Raw genomic sequence first — 21,227 nt, 5'->3', positions numbered from 1 at the left:
TAGCCTGCGACGCCTTCATAATCACCCCCTCAGCTTTCAAGGCCGGGGCGGGGGGTCTTGTTGCGTCCACGCAGGTCAATCGTGAAAAAGAACAAATTTGTGCTACAATGTTCCTTCAACTGTATGATATGAGCGCCTCCCGTCTGGCAGGTGACACCTTCACCTCCTGCCACAGACGTTGTTTGTAAGCGGTGTATTCTGTGCAGTGAAAGCTCTCTCAGGTGAGCAGACGCGCTCCATCACACCTGCAGCGTTGCCCTCGTTCAGAGCGAGTTAGAGACGCTCCAAACAAAAGGATGATAGTGGTTGTAGATTTGTGTTTCTGCTTCTTTTTTTTGGGGGGGGGGGGGGGTTGGTGGCTCCCTCAGGAAAGCGCCCACATCAAGATTAGAAATGTTGGGATGCAGACGTGGCGGCTCGGGATCTATATCCGTCTTTTCTCGACCTTTTGTGAATAACGGAAGCACATATTGTTCAATTTACCACTTCACATAAAAACAAGCATATGTTCAAAACTTAAATGAAATAGATTTAAATAATGTGCATTGAAGCTTTCCTTCAAAGCGTGTGTGTCATAGCTGAACCATAGAAGTGTTAGTCAGTGGTGTAGAGGTCTTAATTAGTAAGGAATGTAAAAACAATGATGGTTACTTATATGTATGACGTTTGTTTTTTTTAGTTCAAACCCTTTAAACAGGCCGTGCCATATATTCAGTATTGTGCCATAAAAGGATTTATTTGATTTATACTATGTTAGTAATCAGAAAAACTCATACGTTTAGCACTGCCTCAGTTAAATGTGCTTTTTTTTTTTTAAATTAAAACTATACATTTGTGGTTGACTAAGTATGCATTTCTAAAATGCTAATCCTGTACGCAAGAATGTTTGACTTTGACTCGTTGACTTCATCCATATTTAAATGTTGACAATATCTGTAATGTTTCATTTCAATTTGCACATTAAAGTGCTATATGATAACACGTTAGTCTAATAATTCATTCATGCTGAATGACATTTTAAAGAAATAAGTTTGCTGATATTGTCTCTGTATGCTTAATATGAAGGTACAGCCCGGAGAACATTCATTATTCTAGAATAAGACTTGAAAAGGGGGAAACAGCTGATATCTTAGCTCAGTGTAGATGTGTCACTAAATGTAAAGCAGAAGACTAAATGAGTGTAAAGCTGAGGTCTGACGTAAAACATGCTTTATGGAAGCGTGAAAAAAAAGAAGTAAAAAGTCATATTTGCTGAAAGAAAATGAGATGCTGATGAAAAAGAGAAAGGAAGGAGCTGTGTGACTAACAGGTGAGTCACATAACAATCAGGACTGGAGGAGGTCTAATCAGGCCACTCAAGTGAAAACTTTTCTTTTTTTAACTCTAGGCGCTGTAAGGCCCAGACCTTCTGGGTAGTTTGTTGTTTTCTGTCACTCACCTTGTCTCTGGTTTCAGACTCCTCCCTCCCTGTGGGCCGTCCTCCTGTGTGATTGCAAGCCCCGCCCTCATTGTTTTCACCGGTTTCTCGTTTAGTCTTCTAACTGGAGCAGTGACTTTGTCAAAGACGACTACAGATAATAGTCAGGTCTATAATTATTGCACCAAAAGTGACATTATTTTTTTTCCTTGTAATTTGTGCAATGTGAAATGTTTGATTTTATTTTTGGAATTGCACCTTAATTAATCTGTAATGTACATAATTCACGGTTCAAATGAGTCATTTCAGAATCTGCTTTATTGGCCTTGTATGTGTGCACATACATGGAATTTGACTCCGGTTGCACGTTGCTCTCGTCATAGATGCATGTAATATACAAACAAGATTAATCGAAAAAGACATTAAAGACAGCGTAGCAACAGGTATGTACACAAAAAAACAAAACAGCAATGACAAGTTGCAGATGTTAGTGCAGAAAAGTGATTAGTGCAGATGGTTTCTTTCCAATGGAAAGAAGCTGTTCCTGTGTCTGGTGGTTTGGGCGTACAGTGCTGTAGCGCCCCCCAGAGGGGAGGAGTTGGAACAGCTTGTGTCCAGGGTGTGAAGGGTCTGCAGTGATCTTTCCAGCACGCTTCCTGAAATAAATCTTAATTACTCCATTAAAGAACTTAAATATTCAATAGTTACCTTTTTGAACTTTTACTATGGAATATCTTTTAATTGGTACAGTAAAATTGTTTGTCAGTGTGGGTGGAGTCCAAGACAACCTGAACACATATGCATCAGTCATTGATTCAGATGTATTGATAAAAGTATTTTTATTGACTTTAATATTCAGAAATTAGCTTTTTCAAGTACAAATGGAATCACGTGGATCTTTGCACCAACTTCGCGAAAAACATGTTTACCATGACCGTCAGTATATAGGCGCACAACAATTTAAGTGTGCTGATTTGACCGCAGTCGGTTACACTGCAGTTCATCCGGGTCTTCTGCTGTTCACATCCTGATACCTTGTGATTGCACTATGACGACGTGAAAGAAATCCTCAGGAGGGTTTTTTACTGTTTGCACGTTAAATACAGAAACTCGTTTTTCAATTTTTTATTTTTCCTCCAGACGCACAAAAAGCAGTTAAAATGTATTTTACAGACTGATATTCACACAATAAAATTCACGTCATAAATAAAAATGTAATAAAAAAGAAAAGAAAAAAGAAGAGTATAATATAAGAGTTTATATAGCATTTTCCGTGCAACAAAAAACGGTAATAATTTATAAATACACATTGCTTGTAACACTCACATATACATATATACACACACACGACAAATACATCCATCCCATAATCCTATATCCGTCCAGCCTGTCAAATATGGAGCGCTGTAGGTTTGATTTTAAGTGCATTTTAACATGCAAAATATCCAAAAAAAAAGTGTTTTGTGTTTAATTTCTGATGCTAGAGGACTAAAGTTCTAGTGTGAATTTGGTTAGTTTTAGTCCAAAAATGTTAGAGTTTAAAGAAATGAGTAATGTTACCCAGAAGCATGTCATTAAAAGTCTGCAGAAAGAAGTCCAGAACCAACACCAAGAAAAAAAAAAAAAATTATATATATATATATATCTCCGTCTACACATTATCATTTAGACGTCATGATGTAAATAGTTTTCAAAAACCTTACAAGTAAAAAAGTGTAGAAATAAGAATCCATCTTTACAGTTCAAAGGTTAGAGTTCATGCAAATGACCATGCTTTGTGTGTTATGGACATGATTCAGCATGTGCCTCCTGTCTAACAGCCTAACTTGTTTTAGCAGAGTAATCTGTCAATCAAACTTTTTCTGTGTGTCAATTGGGTTGTCCTGGAACCAATCCTATCTCATTCTCAGGTAGAGGGGGCGGGACTTATGCAGATCAAGGGGTATCGTGTGTTAGAGGAAGGCAGAAGCTAATTAACACTGATGAGAGCAATGTTAATTACTTCGTGGCTGCCGACCAGTTATGATATAGTTTAGACTTGTGTGATCTACAAGAGGTAAATGAAAAATGTTTATTTGTTTTCTATACTGTGACTAAATGTTATATTGAAGAAAAAAAAAACAATGTTGCGTTTCTAATTGATACTCGCGATTAGCATTACCATAATATAGTTAGCTTTGATTTCACACAGTTAGCTGCTTGTGAAATCAGTTAGTTGAGACAAGCTAACAGCTAAAGCACCATGAATAAGCATATGTGGACTGGTTGCTTAGCAGAGTGATTCAGGAGACTGACGTTTGAGACTGGAAGAGAGGACCGGTGTTCGAGATTAACTGTTTTTTGAATTAACTGGTTTTGGTTTGTGCGCGCAAGGCAGATGTGTCGTAGGAGTGGCCTCTCAAGACCCATGTCGACTAACTAGGAAATACACATTTCTATCCAAACTCACTAAAGTTGTCAACTCCTGTTTAGCCGCCCCGACGACCACCACCACCCAGCCTCTCCTGCCCTAATAAACCTGTTAGACTTCCATCACACCCCTCAAACCGATGCTGCCAACCGTGCATTTCTCGACACCTGACCCTCCACACCTCAAGGAGACACTCAACCCATCCACGGTAAAGATGCAGCCCATTCAATAATCAGACAAAAGGTTAGATTATATGGTCACAATTGGGTCCATATAAACTGTACACCGAGAATTTCCAGAACCTGAAACCTGGCAGGGAATTGGAGAGTGAAGTAAGTGTTTGTAAACTACTTAAGATTGTCCCTCTTAAAAATGCATGTTAATTTATATCTTTTAGAAGGTAAATGCTTACCTTCTGTGGGTGCCCAAAAGGGTTAAAAGCCAGGTCAAAGTCATAGACAGCTATGAAATGACGGTGATTTGGAACTGCAAATCGAGGAGGTTGAGAACGGTAAGACTGATGGGTGATTTTAGAAAAAGGTGTCAGTTACAGTTGTACAATTTTTTGAACTGTCACTTTGCAGCAGAGTGGGACAATCTTATTGGAGCTGTCTGCAAGCACCAAGCACTGAACATTTTCCTATACTGAACAGACTAAATTGGAATATCTTCTTGGGGCGACTGTGGGTCTGTGGTTAGCATGTCCGTCTTTCAATCAGGGGGTTGGCATTTCAATTGCCGCACAAGTCGATGTGTCCTTCAGCAAGACACTTAACCAAAAGTTGAGTCTACGGTGTATAATGTAACATGTAAAGTGTCTTTGAGTATCTTAAAAAGCGCTATATAAATTAAATGGATTATTATTCCCTTTTATTAGGCAACCTGACAGAACCGTGCCGACCGTGCGGCGAGAAGGACTCTGTAGAAAGGGACACCTCAGAGCCATCTGTCGATCGCTGGGTAGGAAGCCTAAAAGTGATTTACATGTAGAGTGCATTTAAAAACACAAAAAAAAATTCTCAATCTTTCAGATTGAATGCACATTGTGTTCCCGGTGGTTTCACTGGGTGTGCGTAGCACGTACGAGACTATTTGTGTCCAGTTTGCTAAAGACCAGGTTGAACTATCACCCTTGAAACCGTACAGTGTTTGAACACAGACGTAGCTTGGTTTTTATATTAATTATATTTGCTTACCTAATATTCCCATGTTACACGACAGTGACTTGCCGGACTCATCGCAACAAACAGTTCGTCAGACGACAAGTTATTCACATCTTTTTTTGCCACAACAGCAACAGCCACATTTCTGTTTCATCGACCAAAATGAATGGAAACACTTGAGACAATCACAGAAAGGCCAACTTTTCAAAGGAATCAGTGGACAAATATAAATCACCATAAATCCATACTGCAGCTTTGGTTTTGAGAGACACAATGTGAAAACCGTGCAGTCAAAGACAGCGGAACCACTTTTTCAGGATTGCCCTGTTAAGGTTACAGATGAAAGCACCGTGAAGGCGGCAATGTTTCACACAACACGCAATAATTGAAAAGGCCTGTACGTGCCGATTCACGTCAGACAAATGGCCAACTTTTAGAAACTAAAATTACCGCGAAGCGTCTTCTTGGAGTCCATTCAAACCATACCGTGAGAAGGTCATATAGAATCAGGATGAAGCACCAACAAAAAAGGTGTCTTAAAGAATGTTGCATGGACCTAAAGGCGACTATGGGTCAGTGGTTAACATGCCCGTTCTTTCAATCAGGGTGGTTGGCAGTTCAATCCCCGCCCTAGTCGATGTGTCCTTGAGCAAGACACTTAACCCTGAATTGCTCCCCGTAGCTGTGTCTACGGTGTATAATGTAACATGTAAAGTGTCTTTGAGTATCTTGAAAAGCGCTATATAAATTAAATGGATTATTATTATTATTATTAAAGACTACTCCAAAGACCTGATTCTAATGAGCTCGCCAGTCTTGGTAAAAACAATTGACCAAAAACATGGCACAGACAATGAGGTCTTAAAGAAAGTATTAATGCATCCAAAAGCCATCATGCTGCGAAGTCGAGAAAGACACTCCGTCCTTTTTTAAAGATGCAAAGAGGACAGTGCATCTGAGCTGTGAGTCCACTGACTTCTGGGACTTCCTGTATCTTGCCGAGTATATTATTTAAAGAGGTTTCTCTGCTATATTACTACTGTATTTAGTTATACTAGAATGCTAGTCTGTACTGTCTTTCTAATTTGAACATTTTGAGCTGCGATTTCTTGCTTTTTTTTTTTTTACACAAGTGTCTGAAAAGTCAACCAAACCAGCTAGGATTTAAGTATTTGCTCTGTAATCCAAATCTACTAGGGACTAAACTTTATTCTACTTTTTACCTTGATGTAAACAGATCTTTGTCCTTAATCAGTTTGGCAAGAATTTCACATTCTAGCAAACGGAGACTTCACTGTTAGCAAGGATCCCCTGCTTACCAGTATCGATCGCTAAGTGGGCAATTCCTTCAACGACCTGTGGGCGGGCTCGACACAGCTGTAACCAATTACCTCCAACTCGGGTGTATAACCAGGTTGGGGCTTGTAGCGTCAGGGAAGACTCCTCGTATGAAGACTCGGAGGATAAAGACCCAGGAGTCATTCGTTGGAGTTGGGTAGAGAGCAAAACTCCATTTGGGTGAGATGAGTAGACCTGTGCCACCACCCCGACCAGAGGGTCTGGGTGTGTGGCTGAAGGAGAAGGATGGACTCAGGAGTCTTTCGTTGGAGTCTTCGGTGGTGGATGAGGGCGGCTGAGTATAAACATTTCCCTGTGATAATGTGTTTTCTTTCCATACCTGTGTGCACATCTACTCGCAGATACTATAGACTGCGGACACATTCATCAAAATCCTTCCTCTCTTATTTATCCCACCCGCTCTACACAGACCCAGCGCCTCGTCACTGGGGGCCTCTGGAACTGCCAGTCAGCAAACCGCAAGGCGGACTTCATCTCTGGCTTCGCTATCAAGAAATCGCTGGACTTCCTGGCTCTCACTGAGACTTGGATCACACCAAACAACACATCAACCCCTGCTGCTCTCTCCTCGGCCTTCTCCTTCAGCCACACACCCAGACCCTCTGGTCGGGGTGGTGGCACAGGTCTACTCATCTCACCCAAATGGAGTTTTGCCCTCTACCCGATTCCATTTACCCCACTATCTTTTGAATTGCATGCAGTGATGGTTACTCATCCGGTTCAACTAACCATTGTTGTTCTCTACCGTCCACCTGGCTCCTTGGGAGACTTCTTTGAAGAACTAGACGTCCTCCTATCAAACTTCCCAGAAAACGGCCCCCCGCTCATCCTTCTGGGTGACTTTAACATCCAGACAGAGAAGTCATTGGACCTGCTACTCTTACTGTCTTCCTTTGCTCTCTCGCTCAGTCCTTCCCCTCCTACTCACAAAGCTGGCAACCACCTTGACTATATTTTCACCAGAAACTGCTCTACATCTAACCTCACTGTAACTCCACTTCATGTTTCTGACTACTTCTTCATCTCGTACCCTCTCCCACTCTTTGGAACTGACAACCCTCCCACTCTTTGGAACTGACAACCCTCCCACAACGGACTCTGCACCTGTCCGTCGCAACATCCGCACCCTCTCACCCTTCTCTCTGGCCTCGTCTGTTCTGTCAGCCCTCCCTTCAACCAATTCCTTCTCACTCATGCAGCCTAACTCTGCCACTGACACGCTCCTCTCTTGATTCTCTGTCCTCTTACGACTCGAAAGGTCCGCAAGTCCTCTCCGGCTCCGTCCGAACCAGTGCGCGCCAAGAGAGCCACTATGCGAGCATCGGAAAGGAAATGGCGAAAATCCAAACACACCAGCGACCTGCTCGCCTATCAATCTCTTCTCTGCGTACATCTCTGGAGCCAAAAGTCTGTTCTACCAATCCAGAATCGAATCCTCTTTATCTAATCCTAAAAAGCTCTTCTCAATTTTTTCCAACCTCCTTGACCCCCGCCCTCCCTCCACCCTTCTACCAAGCCACTTTGTTGACTACTTTACAAAAAAGATAAACATACGCTCTTCATTTACTAATCCATCTTCCATAACTACACCTCCAGTAACTTCATCTTCTTACCCCTCGTTTTCCTCTTTTATCCCCCCATCTCCTAATCAAGTTCTTACCTTGGTAACCTCTGCCGGCCCAACCACCTGCCCCCTTGACGTCTCACATTCTCCAGTCTATTGCTCCTGACATTCTTCCCTTTCTCACCCATCTTATTAACACCCCCCTCTCAACCGGCTGTTTCCCTAACTCTCTAAAGGAGGCAAGAGTCAACCCTCTCCTGAAGAAACCCACTCTCGATCCATCTGAAGTCAATAACTACAGACCTGTCTCTCTCCCTTTCCAAAACTCTAGAGCGAGCTATCTTTAACCAAGTCTCCTCCTTTCTCCACAGTAACAACCTTCTAGAACTCCACCAGTCTGGATTCAAGGCAGGCCACTCAGACTGCCCTCCTTGCTGTCTCTGAGCAGCTTCACACTGCTAGAGCAGCCTCTCTCTCCTTATCCTTCTAGACCTTTCCGCTGCCTTTGACACAGTGAACCACCAGATCCTCATGTCCTCCCTCCAGGACCTGGGTATCTGAGGCACCGCGCTCTCACTCTTCTCATCCTACCTCACCGACCGCTCTTACCAGGTAACCTGGAGAGGATCTGTGTCTGAGCCTTGTCCTCTGACTACTGGGGTCCCTCAGGGCTGTCCTTGGTCCTCTTCTCTCTGTACACCAACTCTCTTGGCTCTGTCATTCGCTCGCATGGCTTCACCTACCACAGCTATGCTGACGACACCCAACTGATCCTCTCGTTTCCCCAATCCGAAACACAGGTAGCAGCACGAATCTCTGCCTGTGACCGACATCTTTCAGTGGATGTCCGCACACCACCTGAAAATTAACCCGGACAAGACTGAACTTCTTCTCCTTCCAGGAAAAGGCTCTCCCACCCACGACCTAACTATTAACTTCAACAACTCAGTGCTGGCTCCGACTGACTGTCAGGAACCTCGGTGTGACACTCGACAGTCAACTCTCCCTGACTGCCAACATTACCGCAATAACATGCTCCTGTAGGTACATGCTGTACGGCATCAGGAGAATACGACCCCTTCTCACTCAGAAGGCGGCACAGGTTCTGATCCAGGTTCTGGTCCAGGCTCTGGTCATCTCACGGCTAGACTATTGCAACTCCCTCCTGGCAGGGCTACCTGCTAATGCCATTTGACCTCTACAGCTCATCTAGAATGCAGCTGCTCGACTGGTCTTCAACCTCCCGAAATGTACCCACACTACTCCGCGACCTTCACTGGTTACCGGTGGCCGCCCGCATCCGCTTCAAAACATTGGTACTTGCGTACCGTGCTGCGAACAGATCGGGTCCCGTCTAAATCCAGGACATAGTCTAACCTCACACCCCAGCTTGTTCACTTCGCTGGGCTTCTGCCAATCGGCTTGTAGCTCCGTCACTTCGAGCTAAACACTCAACAAAATCACGACTGTTTGCTGTGCTGGCTCCTCATTGGTGGAACAAGCTTCCCATTGAGATCAGGACAGCAGAAAGTCTCTACATTTTCCGTCGCAAACTAAAAACACATCTTTTTCGACTATACCTTGAATAGGGAAGGTAGAGCCGTAGTAGCACTCTAGTAGCACTTAAATGTCCCTTACCGATAGCACTTTGTTGTTTAGCACTTTAGTAGCACTTAAACGGCACTTACGGATAGTAGTTTAACGTTATTGAAGAAATTGTACTTGCTTAATTCTTGTTGTTCTAAGTTTGGACTCATGGTTTAATGCACTTATTGTAAGTCGCTTTGGATAAAAGCGTCAGCTAAATGACATGTAATGTAATGTATATCTTGATGCAACAGGGAGCATAGTACGAAAAGAAAGGGCAGAAAGTCGACCGTGCTATGTTTACGAATTGGTTGTGTGAAATCCAACCAAGGGGGCATCGTGTGTCACATGCGACCACACAAGGGCATCTGAACTACTTCCTGCAGGCTTTTCAAACTGATCCCACCAGGATGTTTGGACCAGAGGGCAAAAAGAGGCCAGAGTGTGATGGCTCCCTGGTTCTCTTGCAATCGCTTTCCATTACATTGTGCAGATCAAGTATTGAGGATTTGCTGTAGAACTACTTCCTATTTATCTCGGGCCAACATCCCACGGAGCGCTTTTATATTCCGGTTCTTCATAGATGTTTATGCCACATCATGAAAAATGCCAAGGATCTCAGCAAAACACAGTAGGTACTAGTATTTTAAGCAATTAAAAAAAAAAAAAAAAAACACCAATACAAATTAGTAATACCAAATCCGTTTTTTTGATTGCCATCTTTCTAGAGTTCCTAAACACTACAAGCTTACGATGCATAATTTGGGCTCCTTATATGCTGCTCAACACTGAATACGATGGAATAGGTGGCGGTTAGTGCAACAGTCCTGTTGTCGTCCTTGCACTGGAACCAACGTCCAAAAGCACTTCAACAACCTCCAACTCCTTATGCAACAGAGGGGGACAAAAAACACGATTGCTGAAGACTACAAGGTAGTTAAAAAAAAAATAATAAAAAGCCCTCCTGTGGTCATGCTAGGTAAGTTAGTCAATCCCAAAAATAAGTAAAGTCTTGCATGCCAAAACTGAGATTAATTTATATTTTGACAATATTGCCTTGCCATTTACAATATATTGAATTTTCAGAACTTCACACAAGACAATAGGACACTATACACTAATCATGGAGAAAAGTCAGGGGGACCTGAAAAAAAAAAGTGGTTCCAGAGAAGGAGACGGATGACTTTGTCCAGATTTATCAGAAAATGCATGATGCACTTCTCCGTGAATATGGAGACATGGAAAGAAGAAGGAAAAAAGTAAGGATAACCTATAGTTTAATTTAAACACATATCGCTTTACTCAAATACTTTCATAAACATTGTACTAAGGTATAGATGTTATGCAATAAATAGTTATCTTTAAGTCTTTTTAGAATGGAAATGGAGAAATGGAAAAAGAGAACTCCGAAGGGCAAGGCAGTCCATGTCTCACCACAGGGGACAAGGCTCCTCTTTAAACAACTAAGAATCAAGGTATTTATCAAAAGGCCGGTTGAGATGAAGCAATATTATCAAGGATCAACAAAAAATACGGGCAAAGACTCCTGAAATCGCAAACAATGGGCCACTGGAGAAGGTGTTGTCACCGGTGCTGTGAAATTACCATGCAAATTGATAATTCATGCAGAAAATTGTGATTAAAAAGAGAAAAGTTTTAATAGGAAAACTCATTCTGAGAAACCCCATTTTAAAAACGTACGATTTATATAACATAATGAATCATTTTACGGCTGGTGATCCTCTTTGGGGACATAAACGGTCCGGAGGCCGAGTTTGTCAAAGGTAACGCTAGTCTACGTTGGGATACAGTTGACGAATTGTTTAATTGTTAGCCGATGAAACATGTTTACGTAGAATATGCTAAAACTAAAAATCAAGTATGAAGTTAGAGAAATTTTAATGAATCCTTTTTAAAAAAAAGATTAAGTACAATTCTGTGTGTTACAGGTCAACGCCAAAGGCATTGTCTCGTGTGTTAACGTAACAAATACACACTGGAAACTTCTGGTTAGTAGTGACAACCATTGTAATCATCCAAATTGTATATTATTTTTATCGCGATGAATACATTTGTCCCGTGGTTACAGAGCAGTGTGTACTTGATCGATCCGATGAGCAACGCAAAAAGATCTGGAGGAATCTGACCGAGCTGCAGAAAGATTCTGGTACTTTTTCAATTAATTTAAGCTATTCAGGAAAAACTACTTTCATTGCATACCTTCATAGCTATATATTAATGTCAAAGGGGAAAACACACAGGCAGTCAGAGTGGATATAGTTAAAGAAACATAACCACCAAATGAGATGGTACAGGAACGTCAAAACATGGCACTGAAACTACTCGACGCATCAGGTGTGTGACAAGCTTTCCTTCACATTTATGTATACCTTTATATTTTACTAGTACCACTGGCACGCCACTTGTTTTAATCTTGGTAATGCAAACAAGACTGTGTACCTTCTTTAAAGATTCAAGGAATGTGTGTGTACATAAGACAAAGAGACTTCATTGTCCATTAAAGTATTGTGGAACATTTGCCATCTGTACTAAGCCAATCTGATACGTCCATATACTCTGCCTTAATATCTTATTTGCATTTGTCACATAGAAGCTGGCAAATTCAGTCAAAGTAACATTTTGCAAGCGGTGACCATGACAACGTCATATTTGCTATAATGAAAAAAATATAAAATGTGCTTTCAGGGTGAATTCATGTTCTTTCGCAAATGAATTGTTACATTTGTCCTCTATTCAGATTCAGTGTGATGGTTGCAACAGGTGTTTCCATGCCGACTGCCTGCAGATACAAAAATCACAGCTGATAGAAATTAAGTACGGTGATTGGAAATGCAGTTTGTGCAGAAATTAAATCCACATAGTGTTTCTTATGTTTTGTTGTCTCTTGTTATGCCTACTTACTATATATCCGTCTGTGTGAAGAGGCTGGTAGGGTGAGAATTAATGTGCATGTGTTCCAAATAAATTACAATATTTCTGTTCAAGAACCATTCCTTTGCTTACCAGCAAACTAAATGACAGAGCTATATAAATGTACAGCTATATAATTATTATGAATATATCCGACCAAAGCTTTTGTCTAGATTCTCAATATAGGCAATTGTTTCGATAATGTCGACGTAAAATTACATGACATTTAAATAGATGGAGGTCGTCCTGAATAACGATCTAGTGTCATTTTTATATACACACACACACACACTTAAGGATCTTTTTAAAAAAAAAAAAAAAAATTAGGAAATAATGGATATCATTTCTTTTTAGCCGACTTTACCTATGATTCTCAAACTGTACAGTAAAATCTCATGAAAAAAGCAACACCTGGCCCTCGTGCTCCTCCTGATTATATTGGCCTCCATCCTAATTGACTGGCCCTACGGCCCCTAGTGGTGGGACGTTAAACAAAACAAAAAAACTAAATGGCTCTACACCAGCCACTAATTATTAGTGACAGTCACGATTATTTACCGAGTCGGTCTCCATCTCCTTTTTATGAACACGTTCCTTTTTTTTCCAAAGAGTCTCTTGTTCCTTTAGTCTCCAGTTTTCTTCTTCCAAACTGTCACACACACACACACACTTCTGGTTCTCTGACAGCTGCTTTGCTTGTTTTGGGCACCAGAGAGATGAATCTCACATTGCTTGGCACTGTTTCCATGAAGAGGTTCCTTAATAACCCAGCAGCGTTCTTACTGCATATGGTCCCTCTCGACTATTGCTCGCTTGTAATGGTTCTATTCATTTTGAGGCGTTTGTGCCAATCAACATCTCAACGTCAGCGTTAATGAGGAATATGTACACCTCATATGTACTGCTCGCAAGTGCAATGCACACGCCTGTAGCCCTTTACCATCTTCTGCCTTAACAGTAGGCCATCCAATGATGTTGTCCACATAAGCAGCTGCAACCTTTAATTCATTTCCAAAGTGTGTTCATAGAAGGTGTTTGGCCACAGAAGAACCTCTTTCTGGAGCCACGTGCTGGCAGCTACGCACCAGATCTCGAGGCTGCCCCCTAGTGGTTTGCTCCAGGTAGTACAAACAGTTAGTTTTTAGCTTCCACACAATGCTCGAAAGCTCTGATGAATGGTCTAAATTTAAGAGGATCTCAATCGAAAGTAGGTATTTCTGTGTGGAAGAGAAACCCATCAAACCCACAATCACCTTATTGCGCTTGTGTGCTCTTTAAAGTTTAATTTCTTTCTTTTTGCATGCTCATAATTTTGTCCACGAGTGCCTTTTGACTATTTAACAGCTTTTAACGGGGTAGTCCATTTAACCTGCAGCAACATGAGGCTTTGTCTCTCAGGTACGAGTTCTGAATCGGCCGCGTGTTCTTCCATTGTTTATGATGCAAATTCGGTTCCGACTGTTCGCTTAGTTCACAGTCATGTGCGCACATCACCACAACAATGGTCTTTGTTGGAGGTAGCGCTACACGTACCTTTGGCATACCGCATACAGGTGTCGTGACGCTCATCCTTCTTCCGTGAGTGAACCGCCGCTCCAACGGCACCGTCTGCGCCGCCGCTCCAACCGCACCGTCGGAGCTCCAACCGCAACGTCTGCGCAGCTCCACAGCCACTTCAACCGCAAAGCCTGCGCCGCTCCAACCGCAACGTTCGCGCCGCTCCACCGCCGCGTCTGCGCCGCTCCAACCGCACCGTCGGAGCTCCAACCGCAACGTCTGCGCAGCTCCACAGCCACTTCAACCGCAAAACCTGCGCCGCTCCACCGCCGCGTCTGCGCCGCTCCACCGCCGCTCCAACCGCAACGTTTGCGCCGCTCCACCGCCGCTCCACCGCCGCGTCTGCGCCGCTCCAACCGCACCGTCGGAGCTCCAGCTACAGTCTGCGCCGTACTGACCCCGTGTAGTGACCCCGTTGCCTATCAAAAGGTCACTACGGCTGCTCGAAGACTAGTTTAGACGCGTGCAATAAACAGACGCAACGTCCATTTTCTAACGTGAAAGGTAATTTAGTTCCGATGCAAGTTTTCCAACACAAACCAAAAGAGACGTTCACGGTTAAAACCCATTAGTCTGTTCCAAAAAATGAAAGCAATCCAAACATTCCTTGTCAAACATTGTCACCTGTTCTCACACGGTCTAAAAACGGTGTGCTCCTGCCAGTCTAGAACACCTGGGCCTCGTGCTCCTCCTGATTATATTGGCCTCCGTCTTAATTGACAGCGCCCCTCCGCCCCCTAGCGGTGGGAGGTTAAACAAACCAAAAACAAACCAAATAGCTCTTACAGTAATACTTTGAACCAGGTTGTTTATGTTGTTAATAAAGTAATATAATGAACCTTTGACTTGTGAAAGGGTAATTTCTAAAGTTCAGCACATGTGGAAATGTTGCTATTTTAAAATAAAAATGAATACAATGTTGTCCATAGTAACATAAGCACAGTCTCCCCAATGTGTTTCCACTTTTCCTGTTTACCCCCGCCATTGTATTATAAAGACAGACACCATATTAATAAGTTAATAATTTATGTATTGGCATCACAAACATCATTCGTTGATTTATTCAATTCAAAGCCTCACACTCTGCCTGCTTTACATTTATTGTCCACATGATGGCGCAGTAGAGCTCTCTCTCTCTCTCTCTCTCTCTCTCTCTCTCTCTCTCTCTCTCTCTCTCTCTCTCTCTCTCTCTCTCTCTCTCCTCCCATTCGCAGGTGTTCCAACTTAAAGTAATGAGCAGCACTGGCCTGCTGGTGAGGTGCATTATGGGACGTGCAGTCTTTTAGGCAAAGTCAAGTGAGCAGGTTGTTTATGTTAATAAAGTAATACTTTGAACCAGGTTGTTCATGTTATTAAAAAAGTAATAACCAGGTGGTTTATGTTGTTAATAATGCTGCTGAATATGAAGTACCACTGTACAAAGAAGTACATCAGATTACAGCAAGAGTTCACATACTCATCCGTGCAGGTGAGTAACATCTCGTGTACGCACACTGTTTAAGTGGCAGTTTTCTTCCAATATATTTTCTGTGCTTTTTATTATTTATAGGATATTCACAATAAGTTTGTATCATTTTATTTGGTGCTATCCACCTTATGATGTCAGTAGAGGGCAGTATACTTCTTGCTGGAGGCCCTTTTGGTTTATTTTGACATGCTTAACAGGAAGCATTGATAATTAAAGCCAATAAAGCTGATTCTGATTAATATTTGGATGCTAAACTAATAAAACTAATCTGAACGTCTCAATGTTGCAAACTTCACAACAATTTTTAAACATCAATGACTTTGTGCATACACACACACACACACACACACACACACACACGGTAGCAACTCAACTCTTCTTTTCTCTTATAGACCCAAGTATTCAGTGATCATTTGAAAACTTGATAATTCTTCCTTTTTTCTATGCTGCTTTAAAGTGATAATTCAGATTCTTACGCATGCTTAACTGGGAGTATTTTCCTCCCAAATGAAGTCCCAGTTCATTTTGGAAGGAACACACTCCCAGTAAAATTTACATTTGTGAGACATGGGGATAGGTGACTGGTCAAACTGGTGGATCTATTAAACTGTCGTGGAACAGGAAGTACCAATGTGTGGCCGATCATTTGAACATCACTTTATGATACATTAACCAGCCTGTATGAGAATAATCAAACCATTGGTACACATGTGGAGCATGAGATTCTAAGCAAAACACAAGGCCTTTAAAAACACACAATATAACGAAATCTCTTACAAAAAAACATAAAATGTCCATAGGATATCACCTTTAAACCACATTGAATATGGACCTTTGACATCATTTGTAGACAGTAGTGACATGTTTGCAAAATACACTTTCATGTGTCATAAGACAACACTGAGTGTTGGATATTAACACTTGTAGTGAAAGAAAAAAACACAAAATTTAGCGTTGAAAATACACATTCATGTGTCATAAGACAACACTTTGAGTGTTTAGATATTAACTCTATGAAAGATTTTACATATTAACACTATACAAAGTGTAAATTTAACTCTGAACCCGATAGGATTATATAGTTAACTTCACACTTTCGATTTTACTGTGAGCCATTCGGTATCAATGTTGACAACGCCTCTAAAACTAGCAACGGCCTACTCACAACATGTTGATTCAATTTTTTCTAAAAAAAAGGCCTTGAACTGGCGGTGCTGTAAACTCTTATGATGATAACAACAGACATGACGTGTTCATACTTCAAGCATTTAGTGCACAGTGTTGTTGCAGTGCAGAACAACTGCTGGATCTGCAGTTCCCCCATTAACCTATTTTGTACCAGTCCAGCTATAGAAGGACCTTTGACCTTTGTCATTATTTTGAGCCAAACTAAATAATTAGTTTTAATTTAATTTAGTTTTTTTTATTGACATTGTATATTATGGGGTAGTTTGAATTTATATGAAACAACAACAAAGATAATGGAAAAAAAATATTATTTATTTTTTGGGAGAGATAATATGATACTTTTGTCATCATGGCCTTAGGGAGGGGGCAGGAGGGCCGTAAATAGCCCGGGGGCCGGCAGTTTGAGACCCCTCCTTATTGCCAACTCCCTAAATACCTGCACGTGAGAGAAGTTGGAAGAGTTTATTTTGACCACAAACCTTAAAACCTAACCAAAAGGGTTTGTTGTCTAAACCTGGAGGCAAAAACTTCTCCCACGTGCATCTCACTTGCCTCTGTTTGGTTCGTCTAGAAGCTCCGGCGATCTGATTGGCCCACTCCCCGCCCCCCGCCCCCTACAGAACACGTTGTGGGCGGGGCTAATTTGAGGGTGTGCAGACACGGCTCGCGTGTGTTATGAAGGCAGTAACAGCATGGAGTCACCCGGGAAGTAGAAGCGCTACAAAAAAAAAAAAAAGGCAACTTTTAACTTAAGAGGAGACGTCGGTGCAGCGCGCGCCTCGATATCAAACAGGGTCGATACTGTTTTAATATCGATACGACGCGACTTTGTTTTTACTGGGTCCAGAAAAAAAGAAGAAGAAAAAAACAAAACAAAAAAAGTGGTACCCTTGTATGGGGGGGGGGGGGGCTCATAGCGAAAATGAACTCTCCGGACAGGTGCGTTGACAGGTTAATTAACGGCTGTATGACGTCGCATCTTTAAATGGGCTTGTTATTGATTTGAAATTGGTGATAGTAGGACAAAAAAAAGGAGAAGAAGGAGGGGAGGGTGGGAAGAAAAAAAAGAAGAAAAAAAATGGAGAAGAAACATTATTTGTCGTCTGGAAGCGAGTCGCCGTCGTCCGATTCAAACACGTTGTCCGAGGGAGACGTGACGCCCGAGCCGCACGCCGAGCTCCCCGGAGATGACGCTCCCAACTCGGACTGCGAAAGTGTCAACGAGGCGGAGGAAGACAAGGAGACACCGGGGGACGAGGGGAGTGAAGACGAGGACGAGAAGGTAAACACACCCCTCTCACTGAACCAGACTACTAGCTACACATGTGCATGTGTTTTGAAAAAAATCGTGCCAGTAATCCCCTTTTTTTTTTAAACCCCTCTTAACACCTCCGCGCGCGCTAATAAACTTCCATTAATTCAGCTGTACTGCTGTCAAAGATATGTGTCAACAACCACCTCCGTCAGCTCGGCTCGCTCGGGGTTTGCACGTCATGAAGTCGGTGCCGAGAATAATTCATGCTGTGAGCTCCTTAAGACTCAAGATGACTCATTCAGCCAATTTTGTGCCTCCATGTTTCACCATTGCTGAAGTTATTGTTGTGAACCTCTCCTCACCATCTGGATACTATATATATATATTTATATAATATTAATATTCTGCATCACAAAAGAAAGATTTTCCGAAGTGTGTGTGTGTGTGTGGCTGCAGTTTGTGGTGCTGTTTAATAGTATTGCATGTCAATGAGATATTTCTAATATTTTGTCCACCCCATTCACATCAGTGAGGGTGGACTAAATATTACACACAGCGCTCCGTGTAAGACAACAGAATTCATCAGCAACGGGAACCAACGCATTTTTTAAAATGTATCTTTTAATGAAATACCTTGACGAGGAGTTGAATGAAATAAAAATCAGATGTTGAGCTCTGTGACTGGGACGTAAGGACGTGAGAGACACATACTGGGGCAACTAGTCACGCACTAATCTTATAGAGAGTTGGGCAGTTGTTGTGGTGTTCATTCAGGAAACAGATGGGGGAAAATGAGGAAGACAACAAAAAATGCATCTCTCTCTCTCTTTCTTTCTTTCTCTCTCTCTCTCTCTCTCTCTCTCTCTCTCTCTGCCTTTTATTTCTACACTTTTACGTGGATGTATCCGCAGACTGGTTTGACTGGCTCAGATGAGCACAAACATGCAAGGGTGTGTTTGAAATCTACTTGACAGGAAAAAAAAAAAAAGATTTACAAAAATCATATCATGCATGACTTCACACGGTAGGTGTGGCGGTCTGTCATCTAATATTATTATTATTATTATTATTATTATGTGCAGCGAGAGAATCCAGAAGAGTGCGCAATGTTACACACTTTTCCTGCATGCACCCCCCCCCCCCTCAGAGTGGTGTCATGTTTGCTAACACTGGCGCTTCACTAATTTGGTTTGGCTGAGTAACAGTTTGACAGTCCAATAGAGGTGATATCTCACCTCTATTGGACCATGTGCCCCCTTTTCTCCTCCTAGTCCCTTTTTTAAATTTTTTTAGTTTGAAGTCTATTTAAAACCGCTGACCTCTTTGTACTTGAAATGTAATTTGACCCGTCACCCCAGCACTAAATCATGACGTCACCGGACCGAGACGCCGCCGAGTAGGTAAGCCGACCTGCTGGTGAAGAGCGGCCTTGAAGTGGTATTACTACAGGGATAATCAGGGAAACCCGACCTTTGCCCTGCCTCTCTTTCTGCTGGGGAGTTCAAGAAGGAAAAGTCTTCTGAGAACCTGCATGACTTAGCCAAGGGCAGTGTTTCAAGGAGTTTTTCACACTGTTTATTTGTGTGTGTGTGTGTGTGTTGCATCTTTGTCCATCCAAGACATCTGAATCCGTCCAGTGTGGCGAGCTGTGACGGACATTATCTACACTCAAAGATGAGATTATCCCACGCATAATCCTTTCATACATAGAAAAGATAAGATGATAGCAATAGTTTGAAATATAGGAAGCATAGTGCATCGCAAGTTAGACATTAGTGTCAGTATAGGAGTTGTACCTGTTTCATGAGTTCATCATTTAAGACATTTTATTACAGCAAATTGACCAAACATATATATATATATATATATATATATATATATATATATATATATATATATATCGGTTCCAGCTTCTCAATTGTGATTTATTATTATTATTTTTTGTTGTTGTTGCTTTTCTCTGTTTTATATCATTGTCCTATATCGTTGGACTGTTGATCCCTTATGCTCATTTTCACATGCACACACACATATATATCTCTCCATCTGTCTTTCTGTGCACATTGAGAGAGTAGCAATAATACCGGAGTCAGAGATTCCTTTCATTTGTTCACGCTTACTTGCCATAAACGCTGATTTCCCATTTGGATTATTTTCTCAATTAATCAAATAGGTGTTGGGCCCAAAAGATGTAAGAAAATATTTTTAAAAAACGCCAGGATGACATCATGTTTTGCTCGACCAACCATCCAGAAGCACAAAGATATTCATTCATTTCATAATCATGGGAAACTAGAGCATGAAAACCAGCAAATATTTACATTTGGAGTGAAACATGTCCATATCAACAAATGTCCTTAAATCACTTGTTATGTCAGACTTACTCCAAACTCCCAAATATATATAATTTACTATATGACAAAAACAAGTAATGAAATGGGATTCATAGTATCTGATACCCATGTTTGAACATGACCTGAGGCTTCATTTTGTACTTTAGTTGCACGAAGCACAAATGATTCAAATGATTGTAGAGTTCAGATAAATGAGCCTAATACCGGTGATTCTAGCTGGCTGCTTGCCAAGGTACACTCTGTCAATGTGTTAATCATTGTATTCCTTGTCTATATATGTCCTGCTGTTTTTATACCCCCATCCACCCTATAATCATAAATCCTCGGTTCCCGTACTTTCTCATCTCCACCTCCTCATGTAGCATTATGGGAACTGCCAGTTGAGTTTATGCTTCGTCACACCATTTCCTATTTGGGTTTCTTAGATTTATAAAGCCACAGAGGATCTGATGTTAAGCCTTAAATGTTACACCTTTTTTTAGCCCACAGAAAAACGCCACGCCATGTTTAACGAGTAATACATGCGGGAAGTGGGCGGGGCAATTTGGCTCAGATCAAACGATAATGTGGCAACAACGGGGATTATTTTTCCGAGTCTTCCCAATATGCCGGGTTTACTCGCCCTGGCCTGCAGATGTTTTTGTGCAGCACAGAAGTTACTTGGATTATCTTCAGTACACAGAGCGAGCACCAACGTAAACTCAACAGGCTTCCTCAAGCGGTGGGTTGAGGTGGAAAGTGCATTGCGTCATGCACACAGCCCACATGCCACCCAAGAACACCTTCAAAGTTCTTAAGCGTTGTGCTCTTTGAGCGGATGTACTCTCCATCGCCACGGTAACGGCGTATCGAATGAGAACGTGAGAATCGTCTGTACGCAGCTTTGCAGTGATTTTTCGGCTCTTTTTTTTTTTTGTTTTGTTATTATTTTACAGTCTGTAACTTTCCTATTTTGGGTTTGCTCTCACCCTCTC

At 41.8% G+C, this 21,227-nt stretch overlaps 1 protein-coding gene across 3 annotated transcripts in view; it reads left to right on the top strand.

Moving 5' to 3' along the window:
- Positions 1 to 17,302: 17,302 nt before the first annotated feature.
- mast4 (microtubule associated serine/threonine kinase family member 4) overlaps positions 17,303 to 21,227 on the top strand; it is a 76,406-nt gene continuing 72,481 nt past the window's right edge. For all 3 annotated transcript variants that reach the window (XM_034546224.1, XM_034546225.1, XM_034546223.1), the window contains exon 1: positions 17,303 to 17,926. In XM_034546224.1, coding sequence (XP_034402115.1) covers positions 17,723 to 17,926 — 204 coding nt within the window. In that variant the 5' untranslated portion in view covers positions 17,303 to 17,722. The remainder of the gene's footprint in view (positions 17,927 to 21,227) is intronic.

Source organism: Cyclopterus lumpus, chromosome 12, assembly GCF_009769545.1.
Source record: "Cyclopterus lumpus isolate fCycLum1 chromosome 12, fCycLum1.pri, whole genome shotgun sequence".
Lineage (NCBI taxonomy): Eukaryota > Metazoa > Chordata > Actinopteri > Perciformes > Cyclopteridae > Cyclopterus > Cyclopterus lumpus.
This window is presented reverse-complemented; position numbering and strand designations above follow the sequence as displayed.